The sequence below is a fragment of the Mus pahari genome, chromosome 19 (assembly GCF_900095145.1).
Source record: "Mus pahari chromosome 19, PAHARI_EIJ_v1.1, whole genome shotgun sequence".
Taxonomy (NCBI): domain Eukaryota; kingdom Metazoa; phylum Chordata; class Mammalia; order Rodentia; family Muridae; genus Mus; species Mus pahari.
The window spans coordinates 83,028,040-83,051,836 of record NC_034608.1 but is presented as its reverse complement, the minus strand read 5'-3'; the positions used below and the strand labels follow the sequence as shown (position 1 = coordinate 83,051,836).

Genomic DNA, 23,797 nt, shown 5'->3' with positions numbered 1-23,797 from the left:
TCAACGTAATCCACTATATAAACAAACTCAAAGACAAAAACCACATGATTATCTCATTAGATGCTGAGAAAGCATTTGACAAAATCTAACACCCCTTCATGATAAAAGTCTTGGAAAGATCAGGAATTCAAGGTCTATAACTAAACCCAGTAAAAGCAACCTACAGAAGACCAGTAGCAGACTAAATGGATAGAAACTTGAAGCAACCCCACTAAAATCAGGGACTACACAAGGATGCCCACTCTCTCCCTACCTGTTCAATATAGTTCTTGAAGTCCTAGCCAGAGCAATTAGAAAACAAAAGGAGGTCAAAGGGATACAAATTGGAAAGGAAGAAGTCAAAACATCACTATTTGCAGATCATATGATAGTATACTTAAGTGACCCAAAAAATTCCACCAGAGAATTCCTAAACCTAATAAACAACTTCAGCAAAGTGGCTGGATATAAAATTAACTCATACAAATCAGTGGTCTTCCTTTACTCAAAGGATAAACATGATGAGAAAGAAATTTGGGAAACAACACCATTCACGATAGTCATAAGTAATATAAAATACCTTGGAGTGACTCTAACTAAGGAAGTGAAAGATCTTTATGACATGAACTTCAAGTCTCTGAAGAAAGAAATCGAGGAAGATCTCAGAAAATGGAAAGATCTCCCATGCTCATGGATTGGCAGAATTAATATAGTAAAAATGGCTATGTTGCTGAAAGCAATCTACAGATTCAATGCAATCCTCATCAAAATTCCAAATCAATTCTTCATAAAGTTAGAAAGAGCAATTTCCAAATTAATCTGGAATAACAAAAAACCCAGGATAGCAAAAACTATTCTCAACAATAAAAGAACTTCTGGGGAAATCATTATCAATGACCTCAAACTGCATGAGCAAAAGTGACAGACAGGTAGATCAATGGAATAGAATTGAAGACCCAGAAATGAACCCACACACCTATGGTCACTTGATCTTTGACAAAGGAGATAAAACCATCCAGTAGAAAAATGACAGCATTTTCAACAAATGGTGTTGTTTCAACTATGGGTTAGCATATAGAAGAATGCAAATCGATCCATTTTTATCTCCTTGTACAAAGCTCAAGTCCAAGTGAATCAAGCACCTCCACCTAAAATCAGATACACTGAATCTAATAGAAAAGAAAGTGGGGAAGAGCCTGGAGCACATAGGCACAGAAGAAAATTTCTGGAACAGAACACCAATAGCTTATACTCTAAGATAGAGAATCGACAAATGGGACCTCATAAAATTGCAAAGATTCTGTAAGGCAAAGGACACTGTCAATAGGACAAAATGGCAACCAATAGATTGGGAAAAGATTTTTACTAACCCTACACGTGATAGAAAGCTAATATCCAATATATACAAAGAACTCAAGAAGTTAGACTCCAGAGAGCCAAATAACCCTATTAAAAATGGGGTACAGAGCTAAAAATGAATTCTTAGCTGAGGAATACTGAATGGTGGAAAAGCACCTAAAGAAATATTCAGCATCCTTAGTCATCAGGGAAATGCAAATCAAAACAATCCTGAGATTGCACCTCACACCAGTCAGAATGACTAAGATCAAAAACTCAGGTAACAGCAGATGCTGGAGAAGATGTGGAGAAAGAGGAACACTCCTCCATTATTGGTGGGATTTCAAGCTGGTTCAACCACTCTGGAAATCAGTATGGTGGTTCCTCAGAAAATTGGACATAGTACTACCTGAGGACCCAGTAATACCTCTCCTGGGCATATATCCAGAAGATGCTCCAACATGTAATAAGGACATATGCTCCACTATGTTCATAGTAGTCTTATTTATAATAGCCAGAAGCTGGAAAGAACCCAGATGTCCAACAGAGGAATGGATACAGAAAATGTGGTACATTTACACACTGGAGTACTACTCAGCTATTAAAAATGATGAATTTATGAAATTCTTAGGCAAATGGATGGATCTGGAGGATATCATCCTCAGTGAGGTAACCCAATCACAAAAGAGCACACATGATATGCACTCACTGATAACTGAATATTAGCCCAGAAACTCAGAATACCCAAGATACAATTTGTAAAATACATGAAACTCAAGAAGAAGGAAGACCAAAGTGTGGATACTTCGATCCTTCTTAGAAGGGGGATCAAAATACCCTTAGGAAGAGATACAGAGACAAAGTTTGGAGCAGAAACTGAAAGAAAGGCCATCCAGTGACTGTCCCATCTGGGGATCCATCCCATATACATTTAGCAAACCCAGACACTATTGTGGATGCCAACAAGCGCTTGCTAACAGGAGCCTGATATAACTCTCTCCTAAGAGACAGTCCAGTGGCTGACAACTATGGAAGTGGATGCTCACAGCCATCCACTGCACTGAGCACAGGGTCCCCAATGGAGGAGCTAGATATATGTCCCAAGGAGCTGAATGGGTTTGTAGTCCCATAGGAGGAACAACAATATGAGTATTTAACTGTTCTTCCAGAGGACCTAGGTTTGGTCCAGGCACCTGTATGCAGATCACAACTGTGTGTAACGCTATTTCCAAGGGCCTCTTCAGGCCTCCATAGGCAATACATACATACGAAGCACATACACACATACAAGTCCTCATACACATCTAATAAAAACAAACAAATACATCTCTAAGAAAAAAAAAAGAAGATGAAGAAGAACAAACAATTAAGGAATGACTTAGGGATCATGGAGACCTGGGAGTGAATAAGATCTTCCTTCAGCAGGTTGTTTAACCAGGCCTCCCTCAGGCTCCTCGCTTGTATGATAAACAAAGATAGAAGTTTTCAGGGAGGCTCAGTCAGTAAAATATGTGCTTTATAAATGTGAAGATTTAAATCCAATTCTCAGAACCCATATAGAAATGTTAGTTTAGGTGTTTGCATGCTTGCAATCCCAGCACTCCAGAGGCAGAAACATCTGGCTTACTGGCCAGCAGCCTAGTCTGACTGGTAAACTTCAAACCAATGAGAGACCCTATGTTAAATGAGGTAGATGGCTTTCCTCACAGTGACGGCCAAGATTATCTTCTGACTTCCACATCCATGCACACATACCTGTACGTGAGTACAGTGGTACATAAGAATAAGTGAAATGTACAAAGATAACCAGTAGCTAATGCATAAGCAGTATTATGAATATTAAGGGAGACATTCTGCACCTTTGCCACATAATATCCCTTGTCTAGACTTGTCAGACTCAGAAAGTAGGCAGGACAGAGATAATGGTACCCCATGGGCCAGCCTCGAAGCAAACTTAAAGCGGCAGTCTCAGTCACACACAACCAAGGGACTTGAACCTACATCTGACAACAACAAACGCTCTGCTGATTCCGTGCGATTAAATTTCTGGCAGAATATGGTACTTCATAATACAGTTTATTGTTTTTCCAAACTATAATCCAAGCAGCAAATTATATTTGAGCTTTCTAAAGCACCTGGGCCATAAAAGAATTCACACCAGTTCTTAGCATAAAGTTCTGTTTTGTGAAGAAAGCAGCTATTCCTACATCATGTGCAGAATCCATGAAGCCCCAAGGATACACATGGTTAGACCCCATACATTTAAAAAGGAAACAAAGACTCAACAGAATATAATCTAACGCAGGAATGGGCTGAGTTCTGTCCTCCATGTACCTGTGAATAAAGTTTTACTGGACCACAGCCATACTTGGGCATTTGTGTGAAATTATAACAAAGATTATTTGGCTCGCAAAATCTACCTTATTTACTAGGTGACTTACTGAAAAAAAAATGTTTATAGTCTGCTGTTATAGAAATGGGAAAAGAACCTGAAAACATATTAAAATGTCAAACATTACCAGGATTTCTTTTTAGTCCCAGCTTCTGAGGAAAAGGTAATACTTAACCTTACTCATGAAGTACAATGTAAAAATAAACAAACAAACAAATAAATAAATAAATAAAATAAAAAATAAAAAGGCCCTCCCCCTGCCCCCAATATAAGGTGAATGTCTGGGCCTTAAGGGTTGGAGGTATTTGAGCTTTCAATGTTTGGTTCCACTTATGTAAGAGCTGCTTACCTTCCTCCCTGCCCCCGCCACCCCCCACTCCGGCCTGTGGGATTCTGAGCCGCGCTTGGCTATGCACTGTCTGCAGGGAAGACTCACTTGGGCTTTGTCATCCTTCCTGCTTGGTTTTGCTCTGGGTCCCTGACCTGACGCCTCCTCTGAAGCTGCTTTCCTGGTGACATTCTGAGACTCTGTCTTCTTCAGTGCTTGCGGATCGCAGTTCTGTGACTTTATTTTTAAGCTATTGGCAAGTTCTAGAGACTGAGTTTTCCTGCAGAACAAAACAAAGGAGAAATTAACAAAGACATTGTTCAACTGGAACAGGCTTTTCCAAGCAGATGTTTACCATCAAATCATGTAAAAACCAGCAGCAGCTTGCTAATTATAATGCTTATTATCTGGTAGATCTTTGACTAGAACTTTAAAAACATTAACTGAATCCTCCCAACAACCCTGAAGAAAACATCATCATCCTTGCTTTACAAGAAAAGGCTCAAAAAATACTATAATTTGTCCAAGATCACATAATGGTTTTGTCAGGATTTGAACCCAGGACTACCCAGCTCCTGACTCAGCCAGGGTGCCAGTACACGCTGCCTTCCTATGACCATTCGAAGAACATCCCCTGCATCACTGTATGCTTATGTATAGTTTTACCACTGTGATTACTGGAGTAAGACTCTATCAGCCTTTGGGTACTGAAGCCAGGGTGACATATCTGTCCCAGTTTTAGCTCACCAGCTTAGAGTAGGGCTTCCCAGAACTCAAGGAGGGTACCCAGAAGAGGTGATCATAACGTGTATCAGTGTTCCAAGTCACCTATGTGACCAATTGGTTATGTCAATTTCCCATGAAAATTGGGAATTCCCAGAAGAGGTTCAGACTCCTACACCTAGCTTTCAAAGCACCTTAGATCCTAGCCCCCCATCTCCCAGGGTTCACCAGGTACAACTCAAGCACTCAGAAAGGTCTGTCACTCTCCCACAGAGCTGTTCAAAACCAAGCTGGGGATCCTGATTATGCCCTCTACTTGATCCTTCTCCCCTAACCCTCTAGATCTGGATACCTAACTCATCCCTCAAGGGTCAGCTCAGATCTCACCTCCTCTATGCATCAGAATGCTGCACTTCTATCTGGAACAGGGACAATTCTGCTTGCACCTTAACTGAGTCCTCCCAGCACAGCCTCAGCCTGCATAGCTGGCAGCTGGTTGTGTGTCTTGCCTCACTTCCTCCCTAGGCTGGAATTCTCCCTACTCTCTTTGCATTCCTGGTACCTGGCATTGGCAAGCACTCGCAGAGCCTGCCTAGGCAGAAGCCCATATCTAAGCAATCTTCTCTAAGGTCCTGAGACTGGTCCTGAGCTGGTTCTGTTCTCACAAACACACCTGATGCTTGGCTGCATCCTGTGCTGCTCCAGGAGGATGCTAATAAAACAGTGGTGAAAGTGAAAGAAGGTCATAGGTATCAGCTCCAGGAACCAAAACATCCAGGACAGTATCAAGAGAGTGTTCCCTCCCAAAGAACAGCCTAGGGATAACCACAAAAATGGGGAGATATCTTATCTCAGAATGGGTCATCTGTGCTGGGCAGCCCTAGCTCATCCTATGATTAAATGTCATAACATAAGAATGTAGACCTAGCACCCACCGATGAGGATTAGATTAGCTAATCCTCCTAGAGAGATCCCCTTGTTCCCCGGTTCCCTATAAGAAGGCCTGCATGCCTTTGTCTGGGGTCGCCATGTCAAAACAACAACAGTAGACCTCTGTGTGCTGTTTGTTTCTGCAGAATACATGCTCTTTGTTTTTGCATACTCTCTTAGTCTGGCATCTTCCTTCAGCAATTCCCAGCCCCTTACAGATGTTGGGGACCCAGCAAGCTCTTGCAGGTCAGCACTGGAATGTCTGTCAGAGCCACAAAGCAGTTGTTTGGCAGCATTGCAGGAATGAAGGGAGATACTGAAATTTTAAAAGAACTTTCTAGAAGGATCTAAAGTGATTCTTCTGCTCGTCTACCAGAAACTGTGAGCAAGTGGTGTTTTCAGGGTCTTGTGGTTTAATGTGAAGCACACCCTCCCCACCCCCAAAAACCTTATCCGTCTGAATCCTTGGTCTCTAGCTGATGGAAAGGTGGTAGAACCTTTAGGAGGTAGAGTCTCACTGGAGGAAGTGAGTGGTTGGGGACGGGACTTGAGGTTTCATACTCTGGCTCCACTTTCTGTTCACCCTGTGTCTGACTGTAGGTACAATGTGGCCAGATGCCTCCCACTAGGGCCACCATAACTTCCGGCCATGATCGACTGTATTCTTTTTTATTTTGAGACAAAGACTGGTTAATCCTACTCTGAGTTGCTTTCCTTAACTATTCTGTCACAGTAAAGCAAGAGTAACTAATACCCAGGGCAGCCAGTAAGGGCAGCGAATCTCTGGCTGGAGTACAGGTCTCCTACCTGAGCTCTGAATCCTTCACGGCTCTCAGGTGCTCCCTCTCAGCAAGGATCTCGTCACACAGCACATCATAGGGTTTGTCCAGATGGTGCTCGCCCATTACCCAAACCCACACCTGCTTATCGGCACCCAGCTTCCAATGCACAGACTTGCCGTTCTCTGCGAACAAAACACAGCTTGGGTTGGACAAATTGTTTATGGAATATTATCTATGCCAATCACTTCAGTATTTTGCGTCCTTGGTGGGGAACCCCACAAAAGATTTCCAACCTGCTCAGGAGCGGACAGTAGAACTCATGGCTGTGAGGGTTTCTTTATGAATAATGGGCCTGCTGTTTGTGCCTGCCAGATGCTCAGAGAGAATGAAAGCATTCGTGGTGTTCATTCATTATCCTTTAGGGCAAGAGAGTGAGCACCAGGTACCACAACCTCTTAAGCCTAAAGATTTCCCCATAACCCGGAATTAACGCAGTTGCTCAAGCATGGGCCTGAAAAGTGTGTGTTTTAGAGCCAGACTGGTTTCATTCAAATCTTAGTCTTGCTATCTCTCTGCTAAGTGACTTGGAAAAATTAATACCTTTAAGACTCAATTCACTCACCTGTAAAATGGGAGCAATATCATCCGCTACAATGATGGCTATGAAAAACAGGCATGGTAAGGATGCCCTTGGACCTGCCACATACTAGGAGTTCAACAGAGGCTAGCTGCTGTCATCGGCCAGACTATTATTTACTTGTGGGGCCACTTGGAGATTCACACTAGCATGTGAGAAGGTAATACTACCTGGGTAGTGTGACACTTGGGGAAGCTACTTAAATAACCCTTGTTTACAACTGGCCTCCAGGGTTGTATTACATCTAGTTTCTAGCTCCAGAAATGTAGCCAGATGGGAGCTTGATCCCCAAGACCAGGGAAATGTGGAGTGTGATTAGATGAAACCAAGAAATACAGTCCCTAAACTAAAAGGACAGGTCCTCAAACCAGCCCAAGGTGCTGAATGTGTGAGGGGGACTAGCACATGCTAGTCCATGCTGTATTCCTTAGACAGCCACACTGGATTGCTTCCGACCTCCTAGCGCTAAGCAGAGGAAGCTTTTCAGTTCGAGTGTTCAGGAACTGTTGGCCTAGTCCAGAGTGCTACGTCTGGTTGGATTACAGAAGCAGGCTGCCCAACTTGGTCTCTGTTTTCTGCTCTTCTCCAGAGAAATGAATCCGAGTCCTGCAGTTTCTAAGTAGAACTACTGAGAGGAGGGGCAGGGAAAATGTGTACAATCTTCACCATAGGACTTTGAAAAGTATCAGTCAGAAGGAACGTCTCTGATCCTGTTTTCACATGGGCGGAAGGCCAGGTAGCAGGGGAGATGGAACCTTGTATGCTCTACTGGGGACAGGACCCGTGCCAGGACTTCCAGGTTTAACACTGTCCGGACATGACAAATGTATAATTCTAGAAATCTAGAATAAATAAGAACTGATACCACTCCCTTTATTGCACATTCCTGGGGCCAACTATAATATTTTTATTGTGCTCATCTATCAGCCTTCATGTAAGTAACCTCTGCCAATATTTTTTGACAACAGGACGATGACACCTAGGGTAGAAAATGGTAGGATGCCCAGGGAGGCAAAGACTCAGAGCCCAGGGAGTTATTGTTCAGCTGGGATACCATATGAATGCCCCCAAACAGCAGGCGTCAGGTAGCAGCAATGACTCCGAGGAATATGGTCTTGCCCAAGGGTGAGATGGACAAACCCTAGGACTGCAGGTGATCAGTAGAGAGTGTACAGGGACTGAAGAGGGGAGACAGACAAAGAGAACAAGAGGTCAGAAAACTGAAATGTTGAATTAGGAGAGTATGGTAGCCATTGAGAAACACTGGCAAGTCGTGAAAGGATTAGGTTCAAAATGTCAGGCTTAACCAGAGGCTCACAACTGGGCTCTTAGCAGAGGGCCCTTGCCAGTGAGTGTCTCTGTTCTGCCTCCACATCTCCAGGAGCCTGTGAGTAGGTACAGAAAGCAAACACAGGTAGACAATGGCCAGGTAAACTCTGAAATTGCCTTACACATTCTATCATTGGAATCCCACATAGCTGGATGCACAGAGAGAAGGAAGCCTGGAAGAGAGCCTTGGAGAAACCTAGGCTTCATTCATAAGCCAAGGAAAGACTCCAAAGTGCACAGAAATGGTATGAAAGTGGAGCACTCTGAGTCCCCGGATAACTTAGCAAGGTAGAAGATGATCGGGGAGTACAAAGCCATGCAGAGAGGACAGAGAAGAGTGATGATAGATGATGCTGAGGGACCAGGAACGTCAGGGATGCAGAACAAAACAGATGACTCAGAATGGTGAGCAGTGGCTTAGGCAGCAGGTGTATGTTACAGGAGTCCATCAGTGAGAGAACAGGATTGGACTGATGGGTCAGCAAGCATTTCCAGAACATCGGCTACATTCCAGCACTGCAATAAGGGCCCAGGGGATGAAGAGAACAAAGTAAAAGCAAGCATGCATGAGAGATCTCTTTAAATTTATAACAGGGTAGGGCTTATGCCTTGACTGTTGGAAGCCAAGAAGGTAAAGTGTGGGACCGTGAAAGGCAGCCTACTTCCCAGTTGAGCTAAACTTCGAAACCCTGGAGACCCTGAAGGGACAGTAGGCGCTTCGCCTGTTCCCAGGCACCAGGCTCCTGTCCCTCACCACAGCCCTCCATAGTTTTGTGGCTACCCATCACATAAGGGCAATGCCCCAAGCCCTTCCACATGTAGAGGATGTGACCTGTGGTCATGGAGACTCAAGACAGATCTCCATTTTAATGAGGTACCTAAAGGCATAGAGGGCTTAGCCAATGAGCTTTCCTTCCCAGACACTCCCCCTTGCAAAAGGTATTTAACCACAGGCCAACCCTGAGAAATGGGGTATGATTTTACTCATCCACTCTCCACCATGACAACAAATGCCTTAAAACCATGGACTGCCTCTTTTCACCGGGATCCACCTTGGGGAACCAGAGAGAAGCCTCCGTCTATAGAGCCACCATCTAATCTCTCATAGAAGGCCTCTCTTTGCTCCCAGCCATGACTGCCACCAAGCCAAGTTCAAGCCTGCTACCAAGGACTCCCCTTCACTCCAAGGCCCAGCCAGAGCTCCCCAATCCCCAACTCACTCCCACTCCCCGGCCCTGGGCTAGATCCAGCCCTAGGCCCAGACTCTATTCTCAGCTCTTCTGCAGCCACAGCCTCCTTGCAGGCCCAGGAACCCCCAAGCTAGCTCCAGCTGTCCCATGCCTCAGACTGTTCTGCACCACCCCTGAAGCAGTGACATGGGACTTCCCTACAGCCCAATACCTGCCCTGGGACAGTGTTAAGGATGCCAGAAAGGATCAAACAAGGATGGATAGAAAGGCTGCAGAGGTAAAAAAAAGAAAGCATTGACTGGGGATGTAGCTCAGTTGGTAGAGCGCTCACCTATCAGGCATGAGACCCTGAGTTCAAGTTCAGGCACAGCCATAAAATCAGGCATGGTGAAGGCAGGAAGATAAGAAGTTCAATGACATCCTTGTCTACTTAGGGAGTTGGAGTTCAGCCTGGGATACGTAGAACTTTGTAATGAAAAGAAAAAGAAGAGAAAAACAAAAGAGAAGAGCAGAGAACAGGCATGCCCAGAGCCATGTAGCCCCTCACATACCTCCTTAAAGAAAAGGTACAGACTTCAGAATTCTGAGTGAAACAGGCATATCTCTCTCAGCCTAACCCTACCTAGTTCTTCCGGACTTTCCATCTATCTCACCTTGAAATTATATGCCCTCTTAAATCTGAGCACGTGGAGGAAGGGATCTTTGTATCACACTACTACATAATTACAATTGCTTACCCAGGCCTTTAACTTGGACTATACAACCACAGAACTCTTTATGATTGGCATCTCAGAGGCTCTTCCAAAATTCTTTTAAAACCAGCTATTCTAGAAAAGTGAGTTCATCCTCCTTGGAGACTACACCATCAAGAACTGTAAGCAGAGACCTGTAGTCTCGCCAGGTTCTTCAGAGAAGTGTTTTCTCTCGACTAAAAGATTTTCCTTACTCGGCTATGTGCAAACTCCCTAATGAGGCAGTGTTGTAATGGGATAGCACATCTCTTTGTCAGGGAAATGGCTAGACTATTCCAGTCTTATAGCCTTGATTACAACATAACACTGCTCTGTTTGGTGCTTCCTATGTGCTGCGTCCAGCAGAAAGACAAGTTTCCCATGACAAGTCAGAGACACATCACAGCCACCCCTTCCTGGGTCATCGGTGGATCCTTACAACATACTAGTCATAACATACAACCCTAGGCTATTCCCAACCCTACTTTACTGTTAACCCATTGGAGTTCCAGTGCATGCACTTTCCCAAGATGATAAACTACTGTACATCGAAGGAGTTCAATACTGGTCTGTGTGACTGACAGAAGTAAGGTAGTCAACAACCTGAGGTTCTTCTACATCCTGCCACCAGCCAGGCCCATGCACCTATTACCACCCTGGCCTCTCTTCTTTAGCCTTCATCCTCAAGCAGAAACCAAATGGTGAACATTAGCTGCAGTGACCTCCGAGTCCTCCTGCTATGGACATTGTCCCATCTGACTTGTGGATGTCCACACCATTTTCATCTTTATGACTTCCCTAGGCCGTTCCAAACTATATTTTGTGAGTCTGTGGCAGCTCCGAGAAGGAACTTCCTCAAGATGATACGGCCACTGCATATTGAGAGGGGAATTCAAGACTGATCTGTGAGATTACAAAGCCTGTGTTTAAAGAGTATTTGTAATGTATGGTCCAAACTAAACCACCGAGAGTGAAAAGAGAGCTGAACCATTGGAAGGTTGGAGAAGCTGGTTTACCTACATAAAGATCAATATAGTGTTCTTGCTCATCTCATGGAGTGAGATGGGTGTATTAACTGCCCAGATTTGTCTGTGTTCACGTTAAAGAAAGCCACAGCTGATTTCTATCAAGTCTTCCTCAAATTGCTTATTTTTACCTTCTTTTTGTCAACAATTTCTAGTTATGCTAAATGTGTTGGAGTTACTAACCCCAAAGTCGTTATTTAATTTAAAAAATTATGTGCATATTTTAGAGACCAAAGAACAGAGAGAAAGTTGGTATCATGCCTGATACCACAGTCTCAGGAGGCTAGTGGTGGATGGACACATGGGACTTTCAATCAAAAGAGTAAACAGAAGGAATAAATCAAGAATTATGGACAGTGTGGGGGGTGCGGATGAGAAATGCAGTAATTACCTGGAAGACTGGCAGTACCGGGTGACCCAAAGCTAAGCAGACAAAATATTAAGGCAAGCGGGTGAGGTCAACCTGCTCAAAAAGACTGGAGATTTAACTGGCCTCGAATTCAAATGTTGCTTACTATTCTGATTCATACAAATCGCATCTTTCCATTTGTTTCTTTATTTGCAAGAATGATGAGGCAACATTGGCCTCACTGAATTCTCCCAAGAATTAAATGAAATGGTTTCAATGCAAAGTTTAGGCCTGCCTTGCTACATTATATAACAAGTCGATGCCCTATTAGGGTGGGAAATCTCCTTAGAACAGAAAAGGCTAAGCAGAATGTGTAAAATTCCCTTACTGGGGATAGGTAAGGGTCAGAGAGGAGCCATAATGACTCTCAACCGTTTGGCTTCAGTGACAAGGAAGAGAGCAGAGGTCCCATCGTGACAAAGTGACAGGCGGGATCAGGAGTTGGTGATCGACCATGGGAAAGTTGTGGAGAATTTTCTTTGTGGCAAGCTTGCCCGGTTACCTGGGCACCTAAACACAAAATTTCATGAGGTAATGACCATCAAACTGAAGCTTGGTGAGAAGTCTCTTCGCAATATGGGTTTGAGACAATATCAAATAAAGAGAAAAGGACATAGTTATTTGTCCAGCAAACATTTCCAGAGACCCCACTGCATTCCAGCTCTTCTCTGTGGAATCATTTCATCCTGGAAACAGAAGACTGGCTGAAGGAATGTGCCTTTGGTAACAGTAAGAGTCCAGCAAAGGGAACTGAATCCACTTAGTCACTGTTCTATTGTGGTGAAGACTATGACCACGGCAAGTCTTTAGAAAAGAAATCATTTAATTGTGGGCTTGCTTACAGTTTCAGAGGGTTAGTCATTTTTGTTATGGTGGTGAGCATTGGTGGCACACATGGTGCTGGAGCAGTAGCTACATCTCAGGCAGAGGGGAGGAGGCAATGCTGGGTCTGGCGTGGGCGTTTGAAACCTCTAAGCCCACTCCTAGTTATATACCTCCTCCAGAGGGAGAGAGAGAGAGAGAGAGAGAGAGAGAGAGAGAGAAGAGAGAGAAGAGAGAAGAAGAGAGAAGAAGAGAGAAGAAGAGAGAAGAGAGAAGAGAGAGAGAGGAGGGGCCATAGGTCTTATATGACACAGCTTCGTAAGTCCGGCTCTTTACTGAGCATAGGAATCCTTTCAAACACTTCCGTTCGCTGGTGACTAAGCATTCAAATACATGAGCCTATGCAGGCTCTTCTCATTCAGTGGCCACATTTATCTCAAGGGCAGACGAGGACACACCTTTCCCAGCCACCAGATCCTGGGCTTTGGGCTCCCCTCTTCTGCTTCGTTACAAGTCAATGAAACAAGCGCAGGGGAACTGTCTGCTGAGTAACCACATCTTCTGCTTGTGTTAATGTGACAAACCACACAGGAAGAGTGCCAGATCATCATTGTAGAAACATGCAAGTCACCTTTAGTAACTGCTCCTAAGCCCCAGTTAAGCTTGCCACATACCACATTTGTTCCTAGTACCAGTTTGGGGAGAATTAAAAGCAGGGTCTATTCCAACTGTTGTTTGCCAGCTATTTGCCCAAGGCAAGTTCATTAATGATTCTGACCTTCACTTTCCTCATCCATAAAATGTAAACAGTACTTTATGGTGCCGGCTTGGTTGTTATTATTTAGTGAGATAATATACTGAAGTGATCAGCTCAGAGCCCAAATGAAACATAGCCAGCATGAAGCACACTGGCTGGGGTCCTAGTCTAGAGCAGAGAGCAGACCTGTCCAATGGGGAAAGGGGGCCACTTCCATAATGATGGCTTTTCTAATAGCCACACTCTAACTCCTAAAGAAACTGGCGAAATTAACTCAACTGAGCATGTGCCTCAAGACAGCCAATAGAGAATGTCCACATCTATTTTCTTTTCTTTTTCTTTTTCTTTTTTTTTTTTTTTTTTAAATTTCTATTGCACAAGTCCTTGAAATCTGGCAGTTTATAGCCTCTTCCTGCTAAGCACTGGAAATTAAACCCAGGGTCCTCTCCTGCTAGGTGAGTGCTCTGACTATATTTCCACACCCAGCTCCTTGTACTTTAAAACATTTTCCATTTTCAAGTGTGTGTGTGTGTGTGTGTGTGTGTGTGTGTGTGTATGTGCCTACATGCACGCATACAAACATACGTGGTATAGATAAACGTGCACAATTGCATGTGTGTACACACATGAAGGTTGTCTTGCACATGAATATGCATGTCTATATGGAAACTCAAGGTTGGGGTCAGGAATCACCATGGATGGCTCTTCTACATTATTCAATAAGACAGGGACACAGTGAAACCCAGAGCTTAGCAACAGAGCCAGTCTGGCTAACCAGCTTACTCTAGGGATTTCCTGGCTTTGCCTTTCAAGGCTTAAAATTTCAGATGGGCTGACAAGACCACCCAGAATTTGCACAGACTTTAGGATCTGAACTCACGTCCTCGCACTTGTGTAGTGAACACTGTAACCACTAAGCCATCTCCCAGACCACATTCGACTTTTCATTTCAGCCAGGTTCTTACAAAGGTATCCAGGCTGGACTTGAACTCCATAGCCTAGGGTAGCCTTACCCTTCTCAGGCTCCCAAGAAGCTTTGATTACTCACATTTATACCACCAAGAGCTTCATTACACTGGTCCAACCTCAATCCCGAACAGTGGTACAGCCATAAGTGGCTCCTTGCTTCAATACTCAGCTTTCTAGCTATCGCTGAGCAAACACGGTCAGTCCACAATTGTCTCCATGTCTCATGAGAATTCAGAAAGTATTGTTAGTTAAATCCTCATGGCTGATTATTTTCTAATCCATGCCTGCATTAACCTCGGGATTCTTGAAAGGCAGGAGAGCTCTTGGGATACAGAACACACAGCCGTTTCAGCGGTGTGTGCTGGACACCACTGGGGTTTGTTTTTATAGAGAAAGGAACCCATAATGTGATAAAGGCAATGGTATAAAGGAATAGGGGTGGCCGGGAGACTGGTGCAATAAGAAGGTCACCCAAAGCCTTGGCTTAGTTGAGAACGGTGAGCAGGAGAAGCATGTAGGCCAGCACAAGCCAGAGGCAGGGATTGAGGAAGGAAGACACATGCCAGAAAGGTCAAGATAAATGTGAGAGGCTATGACTGTTTGTATATGCTTGGCCCAGGGAGTGGTACTATTAGAAGGTGTGGCCTTGTTGGAGTAGGTGTGTCACTGTGGGCGTGGGCTTTAAGACCCTCATCCTAGCTGACTGGGAGCCAGTCTTCTCATAGCACCCTGCAGATGAAGATATAGAATTTTTAGCTCTTCCTGCACCATGTCTGCCTGGATGCTGCCATGCTCCCACCTTGATGATAATGGACTGAACTTCTGAACCTGTAAGCCAGCCCCAAGTAAATGTTGTTCTTTATAACTTGCCTTGGTCATGGCATCTGTTCCCAGCAGTAAAACCCTAACTAAGACAGAGGCCACAACACGAGGGCTGCAGCCTTCATGGGCTTAGTGCCCTTGGTCAGCCACCAGGCATCCTGAGGCCACTGAGGACTCCCTGTGGCAAGAATAAGCACTAGAAGCACATGTTTCCTAGGAGACGCAGGCGTTCTTTCCTACTTTCTGGTACAGAGAGGAACTGATTTAATGTCAGTCACCTTTTTCCAAGTACCAAAGGATTTAATGGGGTAATAATAAACATTTGGCATTCAATATTGATGGAAGCTTCACTGTTTTATGTCAGCATATTCGCATACTTCTTCAACAATCAATTAACTAAAAAGATAGTGCAGATTTTGGAAAGGTATATTCAAAACTGTACAGAGAAACAGTGAAACAAAGAAATTGAAATAGTAAGTTATAAATTCCTTAAGTTATCACAAGGAAAGAACCTTAGCAACGCTGAGAAGCCCACAGTTTAGCAAAAGTTCTGGGGCAAGCAAAGCTCTGCCCTCAGTGGTCCCCAGAGTCACCCTTGTAAACCAACACACCAGGTTTTCAATGAGCACAGTTCCTGGGAATGCCAGGAGGTGACCAGGTATACCAGTGCCACATGTTTTATTTCACCATTGCATTTGTGAAGGAAAAGCTGTAATCTGGATACTGCAACTCGAAATCTGACAGATCTGAGCATATATGCAGGGTAGAGTTTTCCATATTCAAGGGTGCTTACGATTTTTGTTTTAGTTTGCCTTTTTTCTTTTTGTTTTTGTTTTGCCTATAAAATTGAACAGTTAATACCAACATTGCACAAATTTTTGGAGGATGAACACAAGATATGTGTTTCACACAGTGCCTAAAATAGCAATTAGCTACTACAGTGCTCTGGGTTTTGTATTCGGGTTGTTTTGTTTTGTTTTGTTTTATTCAGGAGCTTTTGGTTTTGTGTTTATTGTGGTGGTGGTGCGGGACTTGGGATTGACACCAGTGCTTCCTGTATGTTCATGAAAGCATCCTTAAATTGTGTATAACGTATAAGATAATAATAAGTACCGGGTGGTGGTGTCACACGCCTTTAATCCCAGCACTCGGGAGGCAGAGGCAGGTGGATTTCTGAGTTCCAGGCCAGCCTGGTCTACAGAGTGAGTTCCAGGACAGCCAGGGCTACACAGAGAAGCCCTGTCTTGAAAAATCGAAACAACAAACAAACAAACAAAGATAATACTAAGCAAAATGCTTATATTTGTTTTTCTTGTCAGTATATAGACCTCATTAAAAAAACAATTTTAGTTACAGTCTGAGGCCAATACACTGATTTCCAGTTTGAATCTGTATATAGGCCAAGCATGCCTGTAGAATCTACTTTTTCAACTTATTAAATCCTGGTAGTTTTATAAATTTTTACTTTTTCTGCCATAATAAAAAAATGAAGAGAAATTGAGTGTAAATATCTCAAAAAGTGACCTTGAAAACTGTGTGTGTGTGTGTGTGTGTGTGTGTGTGTGTTTAGTTAGGGTACTGATCCATGACTGAGCCTGTGTTGGGGGTAGGGGATTAATGTGTACTTTCCATGTTTGTGTATATATGCATTTAGGTCTTAATGAACAAAGACTTCCTCTCCTGATGGTCTCAAAAGAATTCTTTCAAACTCCCAAAGACTCATTCAGCCTCAAAGATGTATATCCGAGAATCATTCCACAGTAACCATTCTCAAGCACTACTGCAATTTGCTCTCTTTACGCGATTACCTTATATTTTAATAGGCATCCCTTTAAAATGATAACTTTAAAAAGTCCCTGAAGCCGATAATGCATAATCGCACTTGCTGTACAAGAACTATGTTTTGTGATAATAAAATGCTGATCCAATGAAGGGGATAAAGACCTTCTTTAATGACCCTTAAGTCATACTCTGGGATGGCTTTTTGACTTTTGGAGGTGCTGGGATAGAAACGAGAACCTCGTTTTATGTGAGGCATGTGCGCTACCTCTGAGTTACACCCCCACTCCTTAGCACTGACTTCACACCTTAAGAGTAATCTGATTTTAAACAAAAGACTTGCTTAAACATATACACTGCACTGCGTGGTGAGATGTGTGAGCAGATGCAGACTTCCACTTGAAAAGCCTGATGGTAAGAAGCCATGTGACTCTTAGGATCTAGCCACAAAAATCACAGTTAATCCGTGGCCAGCTTGACTTATGTGGGCGCTTAGAGCAGGCACTCCACTATCACATTCACAGCACAGAAGCTAGGTTTACCTTTTCTTGGCCTGGATTTCACTGGCAAGGACTCCTTTCTTTCCATGGCTGCTTCTCTTTCTTTCCATCGTCGGATCTGTTCCTCTCTCATCTTGTAGAACAAGATCTGTTTCTGCTCTTCGCTGAGCTCTGCCAGCAGGTCAGGGTCTATGAACATATCCGACAGTATCTGCCTCAGCATCTTTGCTGCTCACAGGAACTTCTCCACCTGCAGCAGAAGTTCTAGGAGACGACTTGCCGCTTTACTCCCAGCAGCCAGGAGCTTGCGCACCGCTGCACCTTCCCAGAGACTTGACCAGCCCAGAAATGATGACTCCGGCTGCAGGAATTCAGCAGAGCTGTGTCTGTAGTAAATGCTGCTCAGTGAACACGGACAAACCTACAAAGAGCAACAGTCCAAATCAGGCAGTAAAATGTGTAGATTCTGGACAGGAGCAGGCTAGTAAAGAAAGCCAAGTGGAAAGACAAGATGGTTTTTCATTTCAAAGAGGGAGAAAGCCCAGGTTTGCTTAGCTACAAGTTTGTTTAACCTCTATCCCATAACAGATACTTTATAGGAAAAAAACAGCAACTTTGTTCCTCCGACCTCAGGGAAATAGCAATTTAACAGAGGTTTGTTTGGCCTCCTCCCGACTGAACAAACACATTATTTCCCCAGTGGCTCCCAGCTGCCAACAGCATGGCTGAAAGAAGTCAACAACAAAAACAAAAGCCAAGGGTCACAAGGAGAAACGAAAGTATCCTCCTCAAGTGACTTCTTCCAAGAGAAAGTATCACATCGGAGACACTTAGAGGAACAGAGTCATTCTAAGAGAGAGAGAGAGAGAGAGAGAGAGAGAGAGAGAGAGAGAGAGAGAGAGAGAGAGAGAGAGAGAGAGAGAGAAAGAAAGAAAGAAAGAAAAGTAGGTATAAAAACCGAGAGCTGGTCTTTCTTTCCCCTCTCTTAGGCACTGCACACATACAACTGTGTGCCTTCTCCTCTACAACCCGCATAGCCAACCCAGCAAAGCATGGGAGCAGAACAAGTACAGAAGAGGGCACGGACGAACATTCTGGAGCGTCAACAGCTCTTAGGTGTTACCTTTCCAGATAATTTAATAAAATTTAAGTTTCAGATGGGGTGTGTGTGTGTGAGAAGCCACAGGCTTCTATCTTCGATTTATAAAGGTTTATCAGGTGGATCCTTCACAAAGGTCTGTGGAACTGGGCATGCACAGTGACCTGAAGGTAGTACTAAAGGTAGCAATGCCTTCATCCATTGATTTTACATAGTTTTGTGTGGTTAGATTCTTTTAGGTGTCAAGCCTTCAGACTCTGTGTTTGTCTATGACATATGCATGTATTATGTATCTATGCATGTATGTATAAGCATGTATGGCACAAGGGACAATCTCAGCTGTCAGGTGTGGCCCTCCACCTTCTTTAAGACAAGATTTCTCCTTTGCTTGTTCAGCCCTGTGTAGACCAACCATGCCAGATGGCTGGAAAGCTCTGGGATGTCTCCTGACTTCATCTCTCATCTCCCCAGAGAGGCACTTAGGATTAAATACCACTGCAAATGAGATTTTAATGCAGACCCTCCTGCTTTATTTACCCACTTATCCATCTGCCTAGCCCCAAACTCTTACACTTTTATAAATAGAAAGAAATATTATATATGCATATATGCATATGTATGTGTGCATGCATCTATATCCATAATATACATTATATTTTATATTCTAGAGGAAAGAAATTTAATTTGTTTCAAATGTCATAGGACTACAAAAGTCTTAGTATAATATTTCAGGATCATCTATGCAGTAAAAGATCAACTACAATTTCTATGCTTACAATGCTTCTGAAATCTTGCCTCCAGCCGTGCTTGCTCAAATACCTTGTTTTTCCATAGAGAGCAATGCACTACACACTTAAACTTGAGAACAGTTACTACGCTACATCGTGACTACAGCAGTCTTGACTCTCCCTGCCTCTTCCTGTCTTTGTGAGTTTTAATCCTTTTTCTTTCCCTCCCTCCTCTGCTCCCTTGTAAAGAAGCCCCTTGAACACAGTGCTTTAAGCCACAGGACATCCGTAGCATTTGGATTCACTGCTCATTGCATAGCAGGCCTTGCAGCTACATGTACTGTTCCTACCGACACCCTATTTTCTCCCGCAGCATCTTAACTACCGGAGTTCAAATGGAGCCCGATACTAAGAGGAATGTTAAATAGCATTAAAATCAATGTCCTGACTGTAACTCAGCCAGGCATACCCCTCCCGGGGTCCCTAGTTAAACTTCCATATTGTCTTGGGATGGTCTTCATAGGGTTATACAGTAAAGAGTCAGTGTCTTGTGATATTTTGGTCCTAGTACATTCTTAGGGAATACAGTAAACCAAGTCCACTCCAAAGGAAGAAAGTCTTCTCTCACAGGAAGAATCTGACATTTGGAACATGTGACTTCAAGGTTCTGAGGAGTGAAGTAAACAAAGTAATTGACTCCCTGAAATTCCAGGAACCATTCATAAATGAGCACATTCCACGGCTTCAATGGATAACGCCCACAGAACATGATTAAAAAAAAAAAATTAGCAGCTGATGAGGTCTACAGCTTCTACTCTAGCCCCCTTTTCAGTCCAGCGAATAATATTGGAGGGTCAGAGAGCGCTGAAAATTAACTCCCTCAAAGAGCCAAGGGCAAATTCCTCCCCTGGTGTGGCCCAGAGTGCTCTCTGATAACAGAATTGACACTTAACTGTTTCCTGCACTACCATACACACTCAGCACCAGTGAACTCACTCCATCCACTCTCCAAGAGGTCCGTCCCATTTCCCAGCTGAGAAAGACAGGGATGGCTGGGAAGCTGCGGAGGCACAGCAGGTACTGTATCCACTGCACACACTGGCTGCTTACAAGTTTACTCCTGAGTCCAGAATCAGGAAGCGGTGCCACTTTGAAAATTTCAGAGCACAGACCAGAAAATGTCCTTGGGAAGAAAACTGCCCCAGTGGAGAAGCCCTACCCTTACCAAGTATAGATACGCTTAGAGAAGACACAGAAGAAAATACCCCATTCAGAAAGGGGCACAGGTTGACACCCACACTGGTCCGGTAGCAAGCTGGTCTTCCTCTTATTCTCCACTTGGCAGGTGCTTTGTCTCCTTAATATTCCCTTTCCTAGCACCTCAGTAAAGAGGTGTGCAAGCTCTTTTCTTTCCTTTTGCTCTGCTTTGGGTAGCTTGTGTAACATGGGCTTCAAGCATCAAGGTTAGTTGGAATCTTTTATTTTATGGTCCGGTGACTAAAGCCTGGCCCTTGCACATACTAGGCAAATTCTCTGTTATTGAGCTATACCTCCAGTCCCCTTTGTACTCTATACTTCGAGATGGAGTCTAAATTGTCCAGGCCAGTTTTTAACATATCCTAGACTAAGCAAACTTTCAGCTTCCATACTGACTGCCTTTTTCTCTCACAAAATTGTTATTATAGACCCTGACCACCAGGGAAAGTTTAATGACACTTGAAGAAACTACAGTGGCTCCTGGTGACCTCAGAGAATATAAAAGAAACCCAGTTAACAAGTGTTGGTGGCTGTTGACTATGGACACCAAAGTGGACCGCTGATTCCCTCTGAGTACAGCAGACCACAGCATAGCAATTGGTTTACAGGGTACCTCAAAGGCCACCAGCCTAGAGTCCCAGCTCTGTCCCCAGTGAGCTGTGACTTTGGGAGATCACCTCAAGTCATTGGACCCTGTTTCCTGATCCATAACATGAATCTGGGGATCTCTGTAGCTCTTGGATAGTGAGATAAAATCTGCCTTGACGTGACTGAGACAAGTACAGGAAATAAAAAGGAGGAAGTGAACCCGCCAGGGTTTTTCCTACTTTCACTCTACAGGACAATCACTGCTAACGCTAATCGCTGATCAGCCTGGTGATGTTTGTGTCTCATACTGAGTGCAGTCACTCGAGGTCCAACACAAAGTGCTGCTCAACTAACTTGTTTTTCTTCTCCTGTGGCATTTTTCTTGAAAAAGACAAATAACAAGCAACAAGCCCATACCTGTTGCTCTCTCTAAAAATATCGAAAGAGTACAAAATTCAGTTAAGTTCCCAGGACACCTGTAAATCTGGTCTGACTTTCACACTTTCCATTTTTCTACATAATTGTGTTTTAATTAATACAGAGCCTAATAAATAATAACAATAATGATAATACTGACATTCTAGGTACAGCTATCTTCATGAAAATATTGTGGTATGTATAGTGCGTATAACTCTAAAGTTAAGAATTTAGTTTAAGTTCTATTTATCCTTTAAACATCTAGCTCTGTGGACAGGCTTCGAATTGTTCAAATTTTTTTCTCATTAATTTACTTGATGGTTTTGAAAATAAAATAAATTGCAAGTGGTGAGAGCAGCTGGAAGTTTTGCAAATGCTCTCAAGATTGAAGTATTTCACAGATATACCTAGAAAAGTCCATTTGTGCCCAATCTTCGCCTAAGTATTTCTTCCGCTTATTTATTAAATTAGAAACTATAAATACCTTGTTTCGTTCCACAAACAAAAGAAGCTTGTCAGGGAGCTGAGCAAGAGGTAGTTAGTTATCCCTGCTTCTCTGGGACCATAGTGAAGAGAGACACTATTGAGAAAATCTGCCAACAGTGAGTGACTCCACCTAGGACCCATGAACCCCCTAGGGCAGGAGCGGCTGCGGATGGTTTACTTTTGTTGAGGAAAGTCCCGGCTAGGCTGATTCTAGATAGAGCCTTGAACCAAAACCACAGGGAGGCGACGAGCCCGCTGCTCTCTGTACCACGTGAGGGCGCCCGCGGGAGGGCGTCCCCGCGCGGGGAACTCTCTAATGGAGTTCTGCGTGGGCTGAAACAGGTTTCAGGACTCTGTCTGGAAGGTCGCCGTCGCCGGGCCAGGAGAGACCACATGGCACTGGCCAGTGATTGGGCCTCCGCTGATTTGTGGGTACTGTTGCGGGCACCCAGCACCTGCTTCGTGGCCCCGACCCTTGCAGGTGGCCTCCGCCGCTGCACCTGCCCTGGCCAGTGTAAGCACTCACCGCGCGTGCATGCACACCGCCGGGGCACCACGACTTTGTGAAAGACTCCAAGTCGCCTCCGATTCTCCTCCCACTGGAGACTTTTAATATAATGATCACAAGCCCTCTATTCTTAGGGCTGCCACTCACCCGGCCCCGGCTGCAGACACTGGACACCCTACACGGGACATCGGACACCCGCAGCTGTGGCGGTCGGTTCCTCTGGGCACCTGAGCTCGCCCTACGCGCGGTGGAGGAGGGACCGGAGGGACAGGTGAGCAGCCTGGCCGCGAGAACCAGGGTCTCTTCCTGTCCCTGTCCTCTGTGCTTTTACCCTTCGCTCTAGAGACCCACCTGCTGGTTCCCACTCCTCGCTCACCCTTCTGCCTGGCTCCATGCTCCAGCGTTTTACCGGACCTGGTCACCTACCTGCTCAGTACCCGGAACAAGCACCTGCCACCTCCAGATTGCCTACAGCAATTGTCCGGGAAGAGAAGGGAGGACAAGCAGAGACCCAGCCGCGCAGAGACCCAGCCGCACAGGCTGTCTGGACAAACACTCGGGCCCAGAAGGACACTCAGCGTCCAGATCGCAGCCCTGGCCCGCCCCGCCGCGCCCACATGCTGGGGTGACTGACTGGGCGCCTCAAGGCCCCACCCGGGTGCTGGAGGCGCTCCAGGGCCAGGCAAGGCTTGGCTGCCTTGGTCCAGAGACAGCAAGGCCACTAGTCCTTGGTTAATCTGGAGAGCTGTCTACAGTCTGGGGTAGTTTGCCCTACCACCCCAGCGGGGTCTGTGGGACTTACTAATTACAACAGTCCGGCCCCTTCCACACTTGACTTGCTAGGTGGAGCCTGCAGAGGCAGGCAAGGCCGGTCTGGGAACCTGGGTCCCGCGGGCCAAGTTGGCTGTAGTTCTGCCCCTGCATTCTACAGCTTGCTTTTCCTTCTCTTTTGTTGACATTAAGTAAATTATCAAACTCTGAAGCATTTGCGACTCCAGGTGTGGCTTTACCGGGCCTGATCAAGGAAGAGAAAGACTGGAATGTTGCAGACTGAAGGCATTAGGGACAGGGGCAACCAGGGAGAGAAACATGAAAGGGGGAAAAAAGGTGGAAGTCCCCTGTGACTAACAGACCAGGGCGGTGGGGGGGGGGCGGGGGGGCTGGCACAGGGCACCATGAAGCCTAAGCATACGTGGGAGGGAGGAAAGCTGAGTGGAAAGGTGGACCAGCCTTTTCCATGGGTGAGGAACGTTAGGGATGTGGGGAAGAAAA

The 23,797-nt window shown here is 44.7% G+C and overlaps 1 protein-coding gene across 1 annotated transcript in view; it reads right to left on the bottom strand.

Annotated features, from left to right (window-relative positions):
- Nucleotides 1-23,281, bottom strand: part of Sh2d4a (SH2 domain containing 4A) — a 65,553-nt gene extending 42,272 nt beyond the window's left edge. Inside the window, exons 1-4 of the mRNA XM_021219705.1 lie at nucleotides 22,952-23,281; nucleotides 17,485-17,863; nucleotides 6,498-6,654; nucleotides 4,146-4,317 (exon numbers count right to left, since the gene is read on the bottom strand). Coding sequence (XP_021075364.1) covers nucleotides 4,146-4,317; nucleotides 6,498-6,654; nucleotides 17,485-17,665 — 510 coding nt within the window. The 5' untranslated portion in view covers nucleotides 17,666-17,863; nucleotides 22,952-23,281. The remainder of the gene's footprint in view (nucleotides 1-4,145; nucleotides 4,318-6,497; nucleotides 6,655-17,484; nucleotides 17,864-22,951) is intronic.
- Between the last annotated feature and the right edge of the window lie 516 nt (nucleotides 23,282-23,797).